General features: G+C 44.2%; 1 protein-coding gene across 3 annotated transcripts in view; it reads right to left on the reverse strand.

The window, feature by feature from the left end:
- Positions 1 to 7,533: 7,533 nt before the first annotated feature.
- Positions 7,534 to 20,892, reverse strand: part of FNTB (farnesyltransferase, CAAX box, subunit beta) — a 40,560-nt gene continuing 27,201 nt past the window's right edge. For all 3 annotated transcript variants that reach the window (XM_066611520.1, XM_066611519.1, XM_066611521.1), the window contains exons 3-12: positions 20,279 to 20,351; positions 19,400 to 19,491; positions 16,186 to 16,332; positions 15,206 to 15,289; positions 13,950 to 14,036; positions 13,637 to 13,766; positions 12,728 to 12,860; positions 10,699 to 10,810; positions 10,308 to 10,422; positions 7,534 to 8,433 (exon numbers count right to left, since the gene is read on the reverse strand). In XM_066611520.1, the coding sequence (XP_066467617.1) occupies positions 8,323 to 8,433; positions 10,308 to 10,422; positions 10,699 to 10,810; positions 12,728 to 12,860; positions 13,637 to 13,766; positions 13,950 to 14,036; positions 15,206 to 15,289; positions 16,186 to 16,332; positions 19,400 to 19,491; positions 20,279 to 20,351 (1,084 nt within the window). In that variant the 3' untranslated portion in view covers positions 7,534 to 8,322. The remainder of the gene's footprint in view (positions 8,434 to 10,307; positions 10,423 to 10,698; positions 10,811 to 12,727; positions 12,861 to 13,636; positions 13,767 to 13,949; positions 14,037 to 15,205; positions 15,290 to 16,185; positions 16,333 to 19,399; positions 19,492 to 20,278; positions 20,352 to 20,892) is intronic.

Genomic DNA, 20,892 nt, shown 5'->3' on the forward strand with positions numbered 1-20,892 from the left:
ATCCAAATAGAAACTATTTTGTCATCCCTTTATAGATGCAATGAATGGAGAACCCTGTCTGAGTAGGTAAGTTGGGCCTAATTCGGTTCAAACCATCTAACATCCACTGTGAATCTACATGAATCTACATCCACTGAATTCTGAGGTTAACCCTGTCTAGGAAAAATATGGGGAAACACATAATCAATATACATAATCTTGGAAGCTAAGCAGGGTCAGGCCTGGTTAATACTTGAATGGGAGACCGCATGTGGGAATACTGGGTGCTGTAGGCTTATACCATAGTTTTTTCAGACTGAAGCTTGCCAACCACATAATCAAGGCTTAACAAACTCAGTTTAAATAATTTTTAGTTGGATTCAGAAAAACTATGTATCTTGGAGAAGTAAAGTAGATTTATAGTTTGTTAGGAACATTCATTTCAGATCACCTTCCGTACAAGTCTATTACCATTCCACATCAAGCATCCCCCTAAAACTCCATTGTGTTCACCCCATCCCTATGTGTTTGAAAGGCATACACTAGCAGTTGATATTAGTGGTTTTTTTCTTTTTCCCAGTTGCTATCCTTTCAAATGTGTGTGAACTTTACTGAAAATACTTTCCATTTGTATTTTAGAAATTTATAAAATAAGTGTAAAGGCCCAAACATGTAATTTGCAGGTGTACTTTCATAACTGTATATCCTGTTGGATTAGTGATAAGGCATAACACTTGGCTGCAGGGATCTGCACATTAGATTGGAAACTGGATCAAGTGTTTCAGTTGAAACCGATGCCAGTAGCTGAACTACTGGCACCCAAGTAGAGTTTGACTGGATTCAGAATAGATACTGCTGGAGCTTGAACTTACTATAAATTCATAACTTTGCACTTTAAGCAACCAGGTATTCTGCTGCAGATTCATTGCTGGCTTCAATGCAGAGAAGAGTTTCTGTGTCTTCATTGGGTTTGTGAAGGAAGAACTTTGGCAGGTATGGTAAAACATCAGCAGTCTGGCATCTCATTGCGTGCCACTCCTGCTAATCTGGCATGAAAATGCTGCTTGCTTATCATTTGGGAGTGCAATCCTGACCTCACTATCATCTGCATAGGCACAGTTGAGGGCAGGATAGTATCAATGATAGTTTGGCATATCTGGTAATATGGCATCACATAGGTCCCAAGGGTTCTGGGTTATCAGAAGTCTACTGTATATCTTGATGAAATGAGAGAAATATCTGCCAAATGTGTTCAACTATTAAAAGCACAGAACTCTTGTCTATGCCAGAAGGCTGCTGTTCATCTCCCACAAATGCAGCAAAGCAGTCTTAGTGTGACTCCCTTATTAACATAGGAAGTGCCTTAATACCAATGGAAGATACTTGCCTGCCTTGGAGGGATACGTTGCTTTTACTGGGATGACAATGTTTTTTCTTCATGTTTCTGTAATGCAGTTACAAGGTGGGTTTGAAAGAGCCCTTTCATACAGCTAAGACATACTGATTAACAGATATTTTAAAGGATGGTCCCAAGAAGGAAAGTTTCTGCTTTCAAGTCGATCTTACAGAGGATGAAATGTTCTGTGCTGCATACATGACTGCACCTGTCTCTCCTTCAGTCTATTGATACCATCTTTCTATTTTTACTCTCACTCATGTGGTGTAAAGAATTTACCTGTAACTACTGGAAAAAATGCATCCTTACCCTTAATCAGGTGGTCTCACATATGTCTCCTCATCAGAGTAGACATAGGTAGCTTCATTCTTGTGTAGTCTTAACTGTACCAGAATCCTTGTTCTGTGATATGTTTGTAAATTTGCAAAGCTGGACCATACTCGCAGCATCTCTGAGCAGTTAAACTGTGTTAATAAGCTATCCTAACCCTGCACTTTGCTTAGTTCAGCGTTCTTTACCAGAATCCTCATTAGCATGTCCACTAGAAATTAATGAAGTGGTAAACTGCAGTTGCCTGATTTATCTTCTGCTCACTCTTGTAATGTGTCCAGCAGTTATAATCATTAGTATGGTCTGTTACCTAATCTAGTTGGAAAAAGTAAATCGGCAATGCATTGAATTTCACTGCAGGTCAACTGACACTTTCTATGCAGCTTGGATTCAGTTGCATTAATGGCAAAGTAGTCCTGCAGCTACTTGGAAGAGCACTGAGTTCCACGTGCATCTGGATTGTCGTGGGGTAAACTGATGAACAGTTGCACTTCAAGGTAGAACAACTACCTGGTCCTGGTTGTACTAGGAGTTGTTAGTCCCAGACTGTATAAACAACCTGTTGCATCTAAGGATTATGTAATATTGCAGAAGTGGCATATAACAAGAACCCTCTTGCCACTAAGCTGTCTCTGGCTGAGTCCTGTCCTAGGGAAGCAGTCTTCAACAGGTATATGAGAACACAGATGTTGGTGTGACCTGACTGCAACTGCGTTGTAGCAGAGGTGTGTCTGCCAATTATTTTAAGGCTTAGGCCTATGCAGTTTGGACAAGACCTAGAACTAGAAAGGTCCTATGTGAGATAAATCCCAGGGGCTTTGGAGGGTTACTGTAACCAAGCTTCCTAATTTTCAGTCTCCCACCTAGCTGCCTGTTCTCTTACTCAGCATAGCTTCACCTCTTTCAAAGCTGTGCTACTCTGCTCCTCCCAGTTGGCCATGAAGGAAAGAGGGCAAAAGGCACAGCAATGCATGTAAATTAGCCACTTTCACATGGGAGAAAGAGCTATGGCAATTCACTTCCCCAGCCCTTTCTTCTGCCTTTGCATTATGACACATGCAATGTGGACTGTCGCCATCATGAATCCACATGAGCCATCTGTTTCTACCTCTGTATCAAGGTGTGTGGCACTGTTCTGGGTGTGCTGCCTGGTAGGGAAGAGTAGAAGTTGTGCAACAGGATCAATTGTGAAGTTTCTTATAGCAAGGAAGAAGGCAGGGTGGTGGGTGCCAGGGCTCTTGCAGGCAAGTTCCATGTTGCTGCTTACGGCTTGAGATGAATCCCAATTTTTGACTTTTTGAAGATCACTGTACTAGAATAAGCAGATGAAAAGGAGGACTAATGAACCACCAATAGTTATGAAGCAGAGGAAACTTTGGCAGCTGTACCTTGTTGGGCAGAGGCACAAATTATCTTAATGCAACAGGTAAAAGTCCCCATCCTCTGTTGTGCCTAAGTTGACCTCATGTGTGTTTGTTGGCCACCTTCCTAAATACAGAATGGTTGATAACTTTACAGTAAAGTTACAGCTGCTGACTGAACAAACTGACAATGTATCATCAGTTGTGATGGGAAACAGCACAGGTTCCTGCTTCATATGTTGATGGGGATTACAGAAGTGCCTGAACGTGTCACAGTTTCCTTCCTTGGGGTTGCTGAACTGCCAGCCAGTCTCCTACAGCAAGGAGGTGGCACCTATGGGTCTTGCTCAAGCTTGGACCAATGGATGTTTTGCAGAAGCCTCCTTGTTAGTACAGCTCTAAAACCACAAAAACAGACAGCAGCAGTTTCTCAACTCATGATAAGCAGAGAACAAAAGCTCTCTTGACCACACCATGTCACTACCTATGCTCAGCCCCTATGAGGGGATGGGTGTGGTTTCAGAATAATAATGGACAGGAAAAAGGATCCAGGAAGCATTTCCTTTTGCAGCTAGCTCATCAGCAGATGGAATTCTGCTTTCATCTGTAAGACTCAGAACAGCTGTATAATCCCATCATTCACTTCAACCACATAATGTTTGATGTTTTAGTGGGGGAGGCTGAACTCTTACTGTTCGCAGAAAGTACCCACTGCAGCCAATGTACATTTGCAGATGAGCAGATGAGTACAATAGTGCTGTAAGCCCCTTCCTGCTGTAAGCCCCTTCCAATAGTGGCACATAAGAAATATTTGACTTTCCAAACACGTCCATTCTAGCAAAACTAACTCCAATGACCCAAGAAAAGAACTACAGCACCCCCAAGGAAGGGGTGAAAAAATACTGTTCTTTTCACTCACAGAGTTCTTTGGACTCTGTGCCAATGCAGAGCAGTGTGCAAAACTTTGCAGAGTTCTTTCTTCCTTCGGTACTAATCCTGCCCCACCACAACCCATCCAGGGGCTAGATTGCTCCATAGGGTGAGGCCAGCAGCTTCTTGCTCAGTTCTTTTTTTAACCACAGCATGAGTGACAGCTCTTAGAAAGTTCTGACAGTCATCTGTCAGCTCTTAGCTTACTGTGCTGGTTTACTTTTTATCACTTCATAAATCCTTGCTGGTTTCTAACAGGCACTGCAACAGGAGACCTCTGATTATCTAGACCAGGGGTGTCCACAAAGTTTTCAGCAGGAGGGCCACATCATCTCTCTGACACTGTTTCGGGGGCTGGGGACAAAAAGAATTAATTTACATTTAAAATTTGAATAAATTTACATAAATTAATATACTAGAGGTGGAACTTATATGAATGAAGGTCTTGCAATAGCTCAAGGCTTATAAAAGGCCTTGCACAAAGCAAGTCTGGCCTTTTCTTTGCTGCCACTACTGCATTACAGATGTGAAACAGCAAGCAGTGGAGGTAGCCCTCATCCCACAGCTGACGTGAGAGGTCAAACAGTCGCCCTCACGCTGAGAGCAGTTGCGTCAGGTCAGTGCAGGCTCCAGCAAGTTTTCAGAGGGCCAGAGGCTCATTGGAGACTGGGGTGTCCCTGAGGGCCACATTGGGAGTCCTCGAGGGCCGCAAGTGGCCCCCAGGGCCGGGGTTTGGGCACCCCTGATCTATACCAGCAGTTTCCAAACTGTGGGCCATGGGCAAGGTCAGGATGCTGCAAGGTAAACTGACGGATGACCCATAAGTTGTTTCTAGTTTGATTGTGCATACAGCCCCTGGGTTATGCTGTTTCCCAAATGAGTGTTTGGGTTGCGATATAGTTTGCGAAATATGGTCGGTGTGGGGCAAGTGACTGCTGGGTTGCTCACCTTTTTATCCTGCAGCATCCTGGCCACGGTGGTCCCAGATCCACAGTGTGTAACACAGTGAGTTGTCAAGGTAAGGTGTTCAGGAACCTCTGATCCAGACTGTAATTATGGCATAGCTACATTCCTTGAAATACTGCTTGTTATGCAAAGGGATGCTCCCTACTTCAAATGGCCACAAGCATTCCCCTGGTACCTCAGTGAGGCATACAAGGTCAATTCCCATTTACACTGCTTCCATTTTACTAAATGAGCCAAGTGCAGTCAGGGTCTCCAGAAGACCATGATTTTGAAAGAAGTCACTTCAACATACTATGGAGAAAGTTTGTTGTTGCCATCAGCAACTCCTGCTATGGCCCAGGCTCAGGTTCAACCTACTGCTTTTGATATGGAGCTTCATCAACCTCAAAAGTATGAGCAGAATGATACCTCTAAAAAAGTTATCCTCCATACCAAGATTTGAGTCAACTCCATGATGTTGCACTCCAAGCCCTATCAAAATGCAAGCAGCAGATTGCCATTCACAGCAGACGAGGCTATCTTGAGTCTAAACTTCTGCCTGGTTCTTCTGCTGTTCAACTAATTGATCCCCATCAATCTTTCTGATGGTACCTCTTGCTCAGCCACCTTGGGTCATTCCCTCAACTTTGAACCAGGATCAATACTAATCAAGATTTAACTATCTTTGCCAGTGTCATAGATACCTCCTTTCAGTAAATCTCTAGTTGTAGTTTCAGACTATGAGGTTGTTGACATGACTTCACTGTCTGATCGAGCAGGTCTACTTGCACCTGAAGCTATCGCTATGAGATGCAAATAGCCCTTCTGAGGCACTAGGTCCCTCTATGGCAACTGGTCAAAGAAATGCCACGTTTTTCAGTTTGAGACATGTTTTGGTCTGAAGCCACCACCTGAAGCCATGATGGAATCCACCCACAGAACACTAGGCTTAGTGTTCCCCCATCTTCAGATGAGAAGGCTGTGTTCCCCAGTCCCTGTCATGACATTGCATTTCTCCACACCAGCACATGGTACTATAGGCCTCTCTGTATCATCACCCTTGTTCATCCCAAGGATATGATCCATATCGCCATCATAACTAGAAAGATCAAGGCTGATACGGCTGTCAGAACGGATAAGATAAGATGTGGGGTATTACCCTCAATTCTCCCACACCCCACCCCAATCCAACCCCAGTGGGCAAAAAATGGTGGCAGCAGTCTCACTACCACAGAAGGAGCTGCCCCTTTGAATCCAACAGCCACAGCTTCAAAGCCACCATTAATCTGTACCCTTACATCCAGCCTTGGCACAAAGGACTGCAGAGAGAAGAGAAAGAATTTCCAGGAACCATATTGAAGCACTTTCCACAAGTGGAGTTCTGCCCACAGAAGATGTTTGTGCCCAGTTTCTGCAGTTCTCCAAGCCATTCCCAAGGGTCCATCAACCCTCAGGAACAGTTTTGCTGAGTTCAATTCAATAATCTGAACTGCTTGCTGTAGAAGACTGTTGACAATTGTACTCTTTCTTCCAAAAAAGTTTAGGGTACATGGTTGATGGGTATTGCTCAGAATCAGGCCAGCGTGGCATCAGTGGAAGAACAATTGTGTGCCTTCGAACTATTATATCTAGAAGAAGGTGCTATCAAGCTATCCTTGAGACAGCAGCATATACTGTAGTTACTCTGTCCCTCAAAGGCAAATCATGGAGTTCTGGAGCTGGTGTTCAAATACAGGGCTGAAGCCATGCCAGGAAGAGTCCTGGGTGAAGGACCCGTTCTGAATTTGTTCCAACCCATATACTACTACTACAACAACATGTATTTATATACCGCCTTTCTCGGTCATCAGATTTCTCCTCAGGCTTTATTCAAGGCGGTTTACATGGGCAGGCTGTTCTAAATCCCCGTAGGGATTTTTACAATCAAAGAAAGGTTCTATCTTTCAAGAACCACAACATTTCAGATGGATCTTTTTGATCTGGTATCACATTCTGGCCTCCGATTTCCTCCCACGCAAGCTGACAAGCAGCTCCTTCATCTCTCACATGGAGGGCAGCCAAGACACTTCTTCGCTCACACCAAAGAGCAGGTGGAATAACTCGGCTCAGCTTGTCAGCTGCTTCAAGGTCTCACCATTCACGGTGCTGGTGGCCTCGAACTGTCGACCTGCGGATGTTATCTTCAGGCAAACGGAGGCTCTACCCTCTAGACCAGACCTCCTGCCCTGAAGAGCTAATATGAAGAGCTAATATACATGTGTAGGAAATGCACACAGCTCCCTATCACTCAGTATGCAGGTGAGGGATTCCATTATTGAATGCTGCAATACATTTACAGAGGGTTGTTTTGGACAATGTTGGGTTTTTTGTGTTTTTAAAGAGAGTGGTGCATTCTCCCACTTGCACTGTAAAATGGTACAGTCCCAGAAGGACAAAAATGTGATATTTATCAGTATGTAGACCAGCACCAAGAGATCTTCCTAGCAGTCTTGTGAATGAAAGCCGTAGGCATAACCACACTGAACAGTTTTATGAACAAAGCCAACTGGACAAATAATAAGAAAGGAATTAGTGTATTTTTAATAAAATGCACATACATTATTATACTGTCAATCCACCCCGGGCAGCCTAGTACCAATTTTGGGGGGGGGGGGGAGAAGAGAAAGTTTTGCACTGGGCCCTGCGGTCTACCTTCTCGCTGCACAGAAAGAGGACTCCCAGTACACAGGATGAAAGGAGCATCACCTGAGGAGGCTTGTGAAATCACACCATGAGGTGCTCCAGGGGCAAGGACACAACAAGGATGCATACACTATTCTCTGCTGAGCTCGTCTTTTTGGACATGTTGATACTGAACACTCCTTAGTTTACAAGTGAGGGTCCAATCTCTTGGCTAGTAATACTTTGAATACCTCAGAAAAGTATAAATGGACACACACACAAAAAGGATATTTCCTATAAGGGTACAAGTCAGGGCACCACCTCCGGCCAGGCCAATATGCAGCTGATTAGGAAGCTGCCCCCAAGACGTTTAGCATAGTGCAAATGAAAAAACAGAGCTGGTTTGCCAGATGCTGAAGATATTAACATGCTGCATTGGTTTCAAATCAAAACTGCTCCCGCTTAAGGTGAAAGGGCTTCCCATGCTCATCAGCAGCCAAACCATGCCCCTATCTGCTACAAGGAACTGAACATCAATCGTTTTTGGTATGGCTAGCAGAGCTCTCTCTCGAAAGACACACACACACAGTTGAGCCCAGTTTGTAAAATCAAAAGTTAGCTCCATGGTTGGGCCCTGCAATGACCAAAGCGGCTTGCAGTGCCATGTACCAAATGGCAGGACAACAAGCCGCCCACCATCGATAAGGTCAGCAGCCCCTCTTAGTTGGCAACAGGATCCTCCTCTGTCCTAGGAACAGGCTTCTTCAGAAAGTACATGACTGCTTGTACCACTTTGTCAGGGGAGATGTTGTAGACAGGATGCGTAGGCTGCTGTTTGGAAGAGATGGAGACCAACGGGAATTAAAGCCAGAACTGCCTATATGTGAACCTGCCCTTCCCAACTCTACAGCAAAAAGAACCAAGTTCTGGTTAAATTACACACAGCCTCTGCCTGAGGACCATATGCAAGGCTGGAGGCAGTACTGCTGTTTGGCATCTTCGGCCAAATGCCAAGACTCAAGCTCTCTAGAAAGACCCGCTGCTGCTCTTCACCACTTGCTTGCGCACCCGGCATAGATGAGCAGCAGTGCCGTGCCACACTTGTTCACCTGCCCTCTCCCTTCAGCTGGTGGTGAGGATTGCTCCTCCGCCTGCTTCTTGTCTTGCCACTTTTCCAGGTAAGCAAGCAGGCAGCACTGGGTGGGTGGGAGGGCAGCTGAAAGGCAGCATCGTGCCAAATTCCAAACCTGGAACAAGGTTTGCACAAGCTTTTATGGGCTTTATGGGGGAAGAGTGCAGCAAAACTATAATAAATTATTTTTCAAGATAAAAGTAGCACCAGGGCAAGCTAATGGGAAAATGCTTAGTTCTCATTTCTTTTTTTATTTCCTGACAAGATAAATAAGAACAGCACAAAGAAAACTGTAGTTTAATGTTCAGTGTTATGGATTTGTACTTGATCCATACAATCTGGGAATCTAGCTCAAAGTTTGACTTCCAAAGACATCAAGTTTTCCTTTTCAAGCACAGGTGGTTGCAAAAAGAGGGTCTGAAATATGGGAAGGCCATGGCTAGTGAAAGCTTGGAAGCCAAGCCTGGAGCTCCCAATGCCTCAGGGCAAGGCACAAAAGTCTCACCAAGTATCCATCCTTCAAGATGATATCCATTCACTGCCTCCTAACCCAAATCCCTGGGAGTGATCACCCTTCCGCCTCCACCCCAAAACAGGCCCGCTCCTGTTGGAAACTGAACATGTATTACAATGTCATGACTTGCAAAGCTTTTTGGTTTTGGAATTTTAGGCACTTTGCTTGGAGTTATTTAAAAAGCAGAACACTGACAATTCTGGTCACGTTTGGCAACTGTGAGCACAATTCTATGCTTGTCTACTCAGAAGTAAGGCCCATTATTTTCTATGAGGCTTACTCTCAGGAAAGTGTGCATAGAATTGCATAGAAATCAGATGCTCTCACAAGACGGAAGATTTGTCAAATTTCTGGCACACTTTACTAAGGAAGCAAGTTAAAAGGAAATCCAATACAACTCCCAATCAGACTTATGAAAATGCCCAATATTTCTATCTTGAACAGGGCAAGGCCATGCAGCATATTCTTCAGGCTTGCTACTGGATAGTCATTGCCTGCCTGCTTCCTTCAGCAGCAGGAACAACTCTGTCTGAGAGCTCTTATTGTGGCTGTGGAAAGGAAGCAAACAGATTCCTGCCCCAAATTAAGGTGCAGTGCCCTTGCCTTACTATCACTCCCTGCAGTGGGCGCAGGACTGAATGAAGGATGCCTACAGCTGAGGCTAGAAGAAATACCACCATCAGTGCAGAGCAAGGAGGAAAGGGGGCCTAGCTAGGGTCTTACGAATGGGAGTCCATCAACATGGTAGCCCAGCCTAGTCCCCCTGGTAAGAATTGCCACAACAGTGAATGGAGCTTCACCTCTGTTACAAGAGAAAGCAATGCCACTACTCTCAGGGGCATCTTTCAGATGGGGGTAAAAGAGACCCTGTCTCTCACTGGGCTCTCCAGGGTCATGATTGGAGGCAAGATCTGACAGCACCAGCATGGCCAAAGCGCTGGTTTTCCCCATCAAACTGAATGGCCATGGATCCCTTTTAAAGCAATTGGAACTAAGCACAATGCTCAGGTGCCCTGGCCTACAATGAACAAAGAACGCAGTATGGCCTGCACAGCTTACCAGGCGGTTCTCTGGCACTCCAAGCACTACTTCATGGAGGAGGTCTCCGCTTCCAAAATGCTGTGCTATCGATAGCCCACTTAGGCAGTAGCAGGTATGATAAAAATCCCTTGACCTGGAGGTTGAAACATGAACAGCAATGAGACAAGCCAAACATTAGATTCAACTCTACTCAAATGTGTATGCCTTAGGGCACAATCCTAACCAGGTCTACTCAGAAGTAAGTCCTATTTTGTTCAATGGGGCTTACTCTCAGGAAAGTGTGGTAAGGATTACAGCCTTATTCTCACTAAAGCCCTGCCCTGCCCGTACATACTCCTATGAACTGAGCTCATCTCTCTCCCTGCAGGACTGGGAGCACTCCATCCATCTGTGCTTGCAAAATACTCACTTCCCCGGTTTGTCCAAGAGGCCCCCTGCAGGACACTGGCAGCACAGCAGGATGTACTCTTGCAGGGCTTGCTGGTCAAACATCCAGTGTGACATACTGAGGGCAGGGTCACCTAAGGGGAACAAAACTCATGTGAAGTGTCCTAACAATTCCATGGAAGAAACAGCTGAGAAGTGGACCAGGACAGCCTGCCATGTCCCGACTCAGAAGCCTGCTGCCAGAACACTTCCTTCCAACGCTCGCTCGACTGTATGCAAGAACGGCCACTGTAACTGCCACTACTCACCCTCCACCACTCACCCTCCCCATTCTGCCTCGCAGCTGTTGCCTTGCTTCATAACCAAATGGAAAGAAAGCAAGTCTGCGAGGACCACCGTGAGCAGGAAGCTGCAGTGGCATCTTTCACATTCTGGCAGGAACAAGGTAAGGAAGGTGTTGAAAGGATATGCTCCAGCAGAGCCTAACTGAGACAATCCTTTCAGTAGCAAACAGAAGCCTCTATGCACATGATTTCAGTGCAAATTGATGGGTTATCTTTTACACAAAGTCACAACAGTCAAATGGTTTATCCAGCCTAGCATCCTACCTTCATGGCCTGACTTTAAAAGGGTACTGAGCACAGTAAACACATATACATATACCTGTGCAGGACTTTAAAATCAGGTTACCAGTACCTATTTGTAGGTACAACAGAGATACACTGCGTGGTGTGCTAATGCTGTACTCACAAAAAGCAGAAATCCATCCTGCCATGTGCAGTCCTGCATGGGTAAGGTTTTAAAAAAACCAAAGAACTGTCAGCATCGCTTTACCTTGGGCTCCTGGCCAGATCCAGTGATTTTGGAAAGTTTAAACATCATAGGATACCACCAGTTACAGACTGGAAGATTTTTTAAGTACTAGCAGCAGTCTCTGCATATATACGTCCTGAGCATTTTGCCTATTAAGTATCCATAAACTTATTTTTCAGAGAGCAGTCTTTTTAAAAAAAAGTTGCACTGCTACGTCCATTCACAGGAAGTTCCCCAGAGCAACTGTGCTTCCTGCCAAACATATAATCTATTTGCAACTCTCCATGTCCAAATGGAGACAGTGGTAAATTCATGTGTGTGTGTGTGTGTGTGTGTGTGTGTGTGTGATGCAATCCCATCATGCATCCCTCTTCCCCCTTTTTGAACTTAACTTTTATCTTCATTGAGTTTTTTAAAAAAAACTTTTCATTATAAACAATAAAATAAATACTGACAACCTTTCCCCTCTTCTCCACTGCCTCTTGCTTATACACCTGTTCCTGAGCACCTTCATCGGTAACTCCTGCACAAAACATTGATCCAAGGCAGGAGTTATGCTTGCACACTTCCCTCATCCTGCCAGGGAACATCTCCAGCAGCAGGGGGCAGCGCACAGACAGTCGCAGGAATTGTCAGCTGGGGTTAAGCAGACCATGCTTGCTTTGTCAAGGCTAACAAAAGGCTCCCTTTTACCCAACAGCTCCATAGAACCACTGAGCAAAAGGAGCAGCAGCTGCACCAAGCTGCAACCACTGCCTGGATCCTCTTTGCACACATGGTAAGAACCATGTCCTAGTTCCCAGAATGCAGATGCCACATGGACACTTTTGCTCACCAGCAAAAGGAGTGTTTGCAAGCCAGTAGCAGGGGAGGGAGGAGAAGTAGGTAAAGCAGGGACCGATGGGTGAGCAAGTGGGAGGGAGATTCGAGGGAAATGAATTCACCTTCTTATATGCACATCATGAATTTGTCATAGGCCCCCATGAATACTTTCAGAATACTCTCTTATTCTGAACAGAAACATGTGAATTTGACTGGATGCCCCCTGGTTCTGCTATGCAGCTGAGAAAATGCAATAATATTCTCTACAATATGAAACACAAGAACTGCAATTAAAAAATGTCTTGTCTTCTGCTCGCACTAGGTTCTATGAGCAAGTGTGCATGTCTATCGGCTTGAAAGAGGGGGGAAGAGCACATTCAGGGAAGCACGGTCAAGTTGGTGATAGCCTTGCTCACCTTTGGCATGCAGTGCTCGATGCAGGAGAGGCAGCAAGCCCGCCTGCCAGAATGAGTAGCAGCCATCTACCAATTTGTTACAACGCCCTTGAAATCCTCCTTCAAAACGCATCTGGCGGCCGGTAACCCAGTGCTGGTAAGGAGAGAAAGTGACTAACGTTAGTGTTCAAGGCAGCCACAAGAGCCACCACACACAGCGGACAAACATCAGGAAGCAACAACTCCCTGGAACACATCCTTGAGTGCATTTCTCCCATTCATGCTTGATATGTTTTATCACAGGAAAGACCAGTCCACAGGGGTTGCCCTGTGAAGCGCAAAGCAGTCCCTTGTAATTTCAGCAAGAAATACGAATACAAGGAAACAAGACTGAAAACAACAAAGATCATACAGCATTTGAATTTAAGGTGTTGACAGAGTAGTGGAACAATCTACTGATGAGGATGAGGATGATATAATTCATGAACAGAGGAATGGACAGATAGGGTGCATGGTTAAGACAAAAATCTATTTTATCTTTCCCTTATCCTCAGGAGTTCAATGGGTCCTCACTTACTAAAATATTCTCACACAGTGATGGGTCAAATGAGGTTTTGTAATTTATGTATGCATCTTCCCTGGATTAGCATCCAAAGATGAGCTTTGGTACATGAGGTGCACATGCACAGATGACATTTTAGGTAGCAGAAGTACAGTAAAAGAACAGGTCAAAAATAGGAAAGTGCTAAATAACTGGTGGTAAAGGAAGACCATAAGGATGAAAAGGGCATTCCAATTCTGTCCACGAGAAATCTAGCTGCAACAAGTGTTGGCGTTACAATAATGGCAACAGGTTCTTTGATAAATATAGCATAGAATTTACAAACAATCAACCTGCTGGATAGGTAAATAAGGCTGACAGTTACTTACTAGCAAGCTTTTCAGATTCAATACATGTTCTTTTTTCAGAATGACCAGTGCTGCCAGTCCACAGAAAGAATATCCTCCATGGGCCTCCATGCCAGGGACACCACCAATCCCACCTTCCCAGTTCTGACATCTAATTCAGAAATAAACCACAGGAAAAAGGCAGGATGTATATCTTGGAGACAAGAATGTTTGTTGTACTGCTGTTCTGCTCACCCAATCTATTCTCACTGCAGGCAGCTGACCACATTCTAAGCCAGCAGCACAAGGAGCCCCAGGTTTCCCAAAGCAACCCAAAGAGGCAGGGCTTTCTTACCTTGCTATCCACTCTGCTGTCCCTTCAAAAAGTGTCGGCAGAATTATGTTGGTAAGTGAAGCCACCGATGCTGCACAATAAGCGCTCCTGAGATTGAAATAAGAGACTGTTTAAAATTCTGTAAGTGGCTAAAGGATGCCGACCAATTTATTACTAATGGCAAGCCCAAGGAATATTGAACTATGCAATCCGCAATCAGCTCTGGTTGCAGACCCCAGGGCATACAGATAATCCCAGAAAGTTATGTTTTCACACCCAGAGGACTTAGTTTTAATTCGTGTGACTCCTCCTTTCCTAAAGCCACATTTGTCCAGTGTACCCATAGAGCACACTGCAACATATTCCAAAACCACAATCTAGAAGGGGAGACAAAACAAAGAATGCTTTTTAACAAAAGGAGTACAGAAAAGATCTGAAAGCTAAATTCAGAGGCTTTGCCCAAGGAATCTATTTCTGGATGGAAGCCACCTTCCAATCATCAGTCTGATATATCAAGCCACTAACATCCTAGATTTATGTTAGTAGCCACTGTTCAGTTTTAAAAGTACAGGCTGGGCATCTTTTATCAGAAGTGCTTGGGACCAGAAGCATTTTGGATATCTGATTTTTCCATATTTCAGAATACTTGCATATACATAAGGAGAGGTCTTGGGGATAGGGGTCCCAAGTCTAAACACAAAATTCATTTATGTTTCATATGCCCCTTATACACATTACAATATACAATATTTTTTATAATTTTGTGCATGAAACATGGTTTGTGATTTTATTGCTTTAGGCAAAAAGGTAAAAAAAAAGGTCATGTTGGCACTCCAAAAAGTTCTGTATTTCAAAATACTCCATATTTCAGAATTCTGGATAAGGGATACCCAACCTATAGTTTGTCTTTTCTGCATTGGGAAAAGCTGCAAGTCAACCATCAAAACATTTTCTGATATGTGCATATATTTATTCTCACAAATAAGCACATTAATTCTTTGAATTATAATCAACCCCTTTCTACACGCTAAAGGGGCAAACCAGGAACAGCCAATTGACTGAACATTACAATCTAATAACAATTAGATATTATAGCCAGACTAATAAAGACCTTTTTCACATTAAGAGACAAGATGTTATCTCTTCAAGTCCAGCAATCACAAAATAAGAATTACGTTTGCAGCTATAAGCTAAAACACTGACTGCCATTGCTGTAGGAATTTCATAAGCAACTATTTTTGCCTTATGTAAGGACTACAAGAATGTCTCCAACATACCTGACATCCACTTCTCCCCCTATGTGCATGATGAAGGAGCCATCAGGTTGCTTTAGGGAATACAAATACTCCAGAAGCTTCTCTCTGAAAACCAAATTTAAGAACATTAGGCAGAGCTATGTGGACTCTCTGTAAAGGGGTGGGACAGGTTCAACACTCAGATGTTGGAACAACTAACCAGTCAGAAGGAGTTTCATAATTGTCTAGCTCAACCTCTACGATCACCCCACCAAAAATGACTTCTTTGGGTAACTCATCCCATTGTCCAACCGTTCTCACAATTAGAAACAATGAAGGATGTGACAAACCAAAGTCTAAACCAGGCTTTTGAACTTATTTCTTTTCCATTAGTACCACTAGCTGTGCATAGGAGTGAGTGGTTTTCCATATTGATGGGACTTCTGCCTGCACCCTCTTTCCCCAAACCATACCTCTTGTAAAGGGCAAAGCACCTGCACAGTCACACCATGCCCACTGTACACTCCTGCCCTCAAGCACCTCCATTTCCAGCTGGCTCAGGTCCAGTGGGGAAGTTACAGGTGGTCACTACGGTAGTAAGGCTAAGTCCCATTTGTCATATGGTGACGTACCACTGGTGACAACAGACTCGTCTAAACAATAAGAGGCATCATATTCTCTTGATGTTGTCAAGACTCACCAAAACCTACAAAGACCCCACCACTTGGAATACAATTTTCAGTCTATCCACAGCAGGAACGTTCAGAGGAAGCCACAAATTATACTGAAGGCGGTGGGGTGAGTATAGATGTCAAACAGTACTCTGACAAAGGTTGAGAGGGCAAAGAGCTTCCTGCCAGTTTACCAGCTGTTTCTTCCCTTCCTAGAGAATGGAAAGGTTGAACAGTAGAACTGAACAGACACCTGTCAGGGATCCTTTAGGTACATGGTGTTTATCTCATAGTGGGGGGAAGGTTTGGCCTAGATGACCTAGAGGGGTCCCATCCTATCTGTGGTTTTACCTGTTGATAACACTGTATGCCTCTTCGGTGCCAATGATGCAAAGAGCATTGACAGCTGCGTACGTAGGAGCAAGATGCGGGTGCTGGCCTGGCCCCCCTCCAAAGCCTCCACTGGGGCTCTGGCAATGGCTGAGAAACTGGCACACACTGGGCACAGAGGAGAGACCAAGGCGAGATTAGTTAAATATAATTCTTAAAAATTTTTTCCCTGTCACTTTCCTCACTCCCACCTCCACATGTGCACATGCATCAACAGACCTGATCCTCAGGATGTTTCCAGCCCCCCCCCCCCAAACAGGTATCAACTTGACCACTAACACAGTTTAATATTATACTCTATTGCCGCCTGGGTATTGTTGACTCCAGGTGAGCCACAATTTGCACTCTGAAGTGTCTGAATTCAAGCCACAAGTGTAAGCAGAACTCCAGCTAGCCCCCCTTCTACACCAATCCCTTGCGCCCTTTGAAAAGCCACTCCTGATTGGGGGGAGTCTCTCTGAAATAGCTGGGATTTGGCATGCAGGGGTTGTAGCAGGAGTGGGGAAATCAACAGAACTGGAAAGGTCGCTTGTGCTCACACAGGAGATCTTATGGATTGCAGCCTTAAAAAATTAACACCTCAGCTTCTTGAAACACATTATTGCCAATCTCAGCAAACACTTTTAGCACAATGATGTAAGGAAATAAGAGTCCCTCCATTTTCTACTATCCCATGTTCCTTCTGTCTCAAAACACATGAGATCAGTCATAAACACCCTTTTACATCTTCACTCCAGAGGTATTTTTAGACATTTTTGAACCTGCCAACAAGGTGTATCTTTGCTATGGAACAATGGCTTACTTCCTTGCCCTTCCGAACCTGGGGCTCCAGACAGATGCTCTCACAAGAAAACCCTTACAGTGAAGGTGGCTAGTATGACAGTCACATCAGAGGATGTAAATTGGTAAACTGCTGTTGTAAGTTATATTGAATGAACTACTAGATAATTTAATGACTGCATGCAGCAAAGCATGGATGCTCAATAAGCAAATTAGATAATAACAAAGATTGATTGATGACTGACTGTAATTTTATTTCTTGTATGTTTTCAGTTTGAATTGCTCCTTAAAATTATATAATCTTTGTTTAAAAAAAGTTTAAAAAGCAAAACAAAAACCACAGTCAGGAGATGTTTGCAACTGGACTCCCAATAGTCACACTGAAGTACAACCAGGGTCAGAGAGAGTTCAAGGCCGTAGGTGGAAATCTTGCAGATCAGCAACCACAGCATTAAGTTCTTGGCATGCTGATGAGCTAAAAGCAATTCCTTTCTCCAGTTGTTACGTTCTGCAGCAGCTCCTTATCATATCAAGACAGAGTTCCAAAGATCCCTAATATGGCACTACACTTTGCCTAAGTTATCAGATCTGGGTGTTTGTTGCCATACTGGTCCCACACAGCAGGAGAGTGGCACCTCATGACTACCAGAAAGAGGGCTCAAGATCCATTTTCTTTCAATCATGAGGAAACAATGCTGAATATTATAGCCGTTCCTGGTGAGGGAGTAAAACGCTAAGTTTCTATAGACACCTGGCCACTGGCATAAAGCAGCCCCTCTCCCTTGCCTTCAGAACCAGTCACAGCTGCGAAAGCAAAAGCTTTTAGCACCATGACTGGTTCTAAAGGCAAGGGGGAGGGGACGCTTTACACCAGCGGCCAGTCACCTGAGGAAACTTCGCATTTTGCCCTCCCCTCCAGGACCACCAGTGCTAAATATGAATCATAGCTTTTCAGCATGTGTATACACCATGAGTATATGCAACAGCGTGCATGCAAGCACGTACATGATGCCCACACATAAACCATAAGCAGGCCTCACACCATTTCCTATCCAGAAGTGGTTCCTGTGCAAACAAATACCTACAGCCTGTGAAGTGGCCCTAATCACCAGTCCTTCAGCTGGTCAAAGTCCCCCACCGTGCTCTAGCTCTTGCTTCGACTCGGAACAGGATATCCAGCCAGCTTAGACTTATTGTTATGTCAATTTTATTTTTGCTCTGAGACTGTGGGTTTGCAAGTCTCCAATGCTTTTAAACAACCAGCTTGTCCCACATTATGCATCTTTCACCTATTCTGCCTTTTCAAGATCAAGTCAGCAGAAAAGAACAATGAGACTTTTTGTTTGGCCCTTTCCGAATAATCCACAGCTTCCATTTCTTCCTGGGCAGAACTGCCTGGCTCTGTTGCATTCCAGCAACCCTCCTGCTTCCCCATTCCTCACATGTCCCTCTTCCTGGTTCACAAGTACCACCAAAGTTTCCTCTCCCATCCCCCATTCTTACAAGATGCAGAACTTCCAATCTCATATTTGCAACTCATATTCGTTTCACACATGTTTATCGCCACCTTCTTTCCTTCCTATGCACATTTTCTCTTCATAGGGAATAGATCTCTTTTCCCTAGATTAGAAGATGAAACTGAGCTTCTTACCACCACCACCACCTATGCTGATCACAAGATGCACCAAAAGCTTCCACCCAAAATGAACAATTGAGAGGCTGTTGTTGGAGCAGGATGAATGAGACAATACACTGCTGTGTTTCCAAAAACATTCTTATGCATTATGCGGGGACACTGAGAGGTTAGCCCAGAGAGAGCCACATACTCTGCACAGAAAATGAAGACTTCATGGAGTCCATTTCTACTGTAATTTGTAAGTTACAACATGGGGCAGGAACTTATTTCAAGTTTCATTTTGAACAAATTTATTTCACTTGAACTTTTTGACATTGTCTTCTAGAAGGGCAACTGAGGGCCCAGTCCTATCCGACTTTCCAGCACTGATGCAGCTGTGCCGCTGCAGGGGTGTGCAGCATCCTGTGTTGGAGGTACAGTCACAGAGGTCTCCTCCAAGCTGGCTGCACTGGCACTGGAAAGTTAGATAGGATTTGGCCCTAGGCGGATTATTAGAAAAGGAGCAAGTTGTGAAGGGTTAGGAAGCCAGAGCCCTGCCCAAAGTCCTCTAGCTCCTGAGCCTTGAGCAGGCATTGTCAGTATAATTTTTCAAGTTTTTCTCAGCAGCCACAGAAGTTGCAAACTTGAAAAATACAGTTTGTAAAATGGCAAGACTCTCAGCAGTTACATTCCGACCCCACATTACAGATTCTGAATTTCGCAATGCAGGGAGCAAATCACCATGTGTGTTGCAAGAGACAAGGGCAAAACACAGCTTACTCTGAAGCCACAGACTCTGGGATGGGCTCCTCCAGCAACTCCAGACTGTGCAGGATCCAGTAGCACAGCCATGGACGGCTGGCATCTAAACACTACGAAAGAAGAAAACAACAGCTGTTCAAATCCACCACTGTCACAGCTGGTCTTGCTGCACCTACTACACTGCTACAGAAGCAGAGGAAAGTCTACGCTATATAGGAGGTTAATTCGGACAGAACTATTAGGACATACAGTTTATGAAGGGAAGGACATGAGTTTATGAAAGGAACTTCCATACTACTATAAAAACAGAATCTCAATTTGTACAGCCTTAGGTAACGTCAAGATCTCTTTTTAACTCACTGCATGGCAAAGCAAAGGGACTGGAGTAATCAATCCAGGGCCAGCCCAGCCATAAGACTGATTGACATGGTTGCCTCAGACAGCAGCTTGGCAAGGGAAACCCATCTCCATTTACCCAGTCTCTTCTCCTCTTCCTCTCATTCTGCTCTCCTGCTGCCTTTTTCAGTCCAGAGAGTGGGAGGAGAAGCTGGCACAGCCCCAGAAAAGGGGGACACTGCCACACCACCTCAGATTTCAGGAGGCTTTGGGCTGGCCCAGCACAAATTAGTAGCACCTCAGAACCCAAGAGGAGATAGCACTATAACTGAGGAGGACAGAGGAGAACCAGGCTGAATAGGAACAGCAAGACTCAATCTTGGTTTCTACCGCCTGTAAATGCACCCCTTGGCCAAAAAGTAAATGCAAGTCCCTGATGCTTCAAGTTCTTCAAGGGGAAAAAATGTCTCTCAATAGCTGGGAGATTGAAAACGGATAACCCATTGACTGAATATGACCAGGAGGAAAACTTTACAAACTGCTTCAGTCTACATGAATTACCTCATAGGCGTCTGTCAGTTGTCTCAGTCCTCTCTTCAGGTAGTGGTAGTGCTTTTCCCGCTGCAAAACAAACCTGAAGGAGAGACCAAAATGCATATAGTTTGTTAAAGCTTCATAAAGTAATCCTGGTAGACAAAATCTGAATTCACCTATTGAAATCACCAAGGAAGCAAGCTACTTTAAAAATCTGGATTTAAAGTTTTAAAATGATCATTATTTATTTAGACACTTCTTTAATAGAAAAGCACATATTGATTAGCTTATTAATCAATTACAAAAAAATCACTTTACAGTAGAATTTTGCATGGAACTATCCTGCTCTGCCCATGTTCATTCTTGCACGACAACAAAGTAAATAATCTCAACTGGTAGCAATGGCTGGTATTAGCAGGTAAGTGCTCTCCATGAGATGGTAAGTCAACACTCATGTCTTTCAGTAGGTAGAATAACACATTTTTATAATTGGAGTGCTATCTCTGAGTCAACTACAGAGATCAGATAATTACTAGGCATGAAATAGATCGCCCTGATTAATTCATGGATGACACCTATGGTTACCTGCAAGTCTCTCACCCTCCAAGATCATGCTGTAATATAAGTACATGAATTATTGT

Source organism: Tiliqua scincoides, chromosome 1 (assembly GCF_035046505.1).
Source record: "Tiliqua scincoides isolate rTilSci1 chromosome 1, rTilSci1.hap2, whole genome shotgun sequence".
Lineage (NCBI taxonomy): Eukaryota > Metazoa > Chordata > Lepidosauria > Squamata > Scincidae > Tiliqua > Tiliqua scincoides.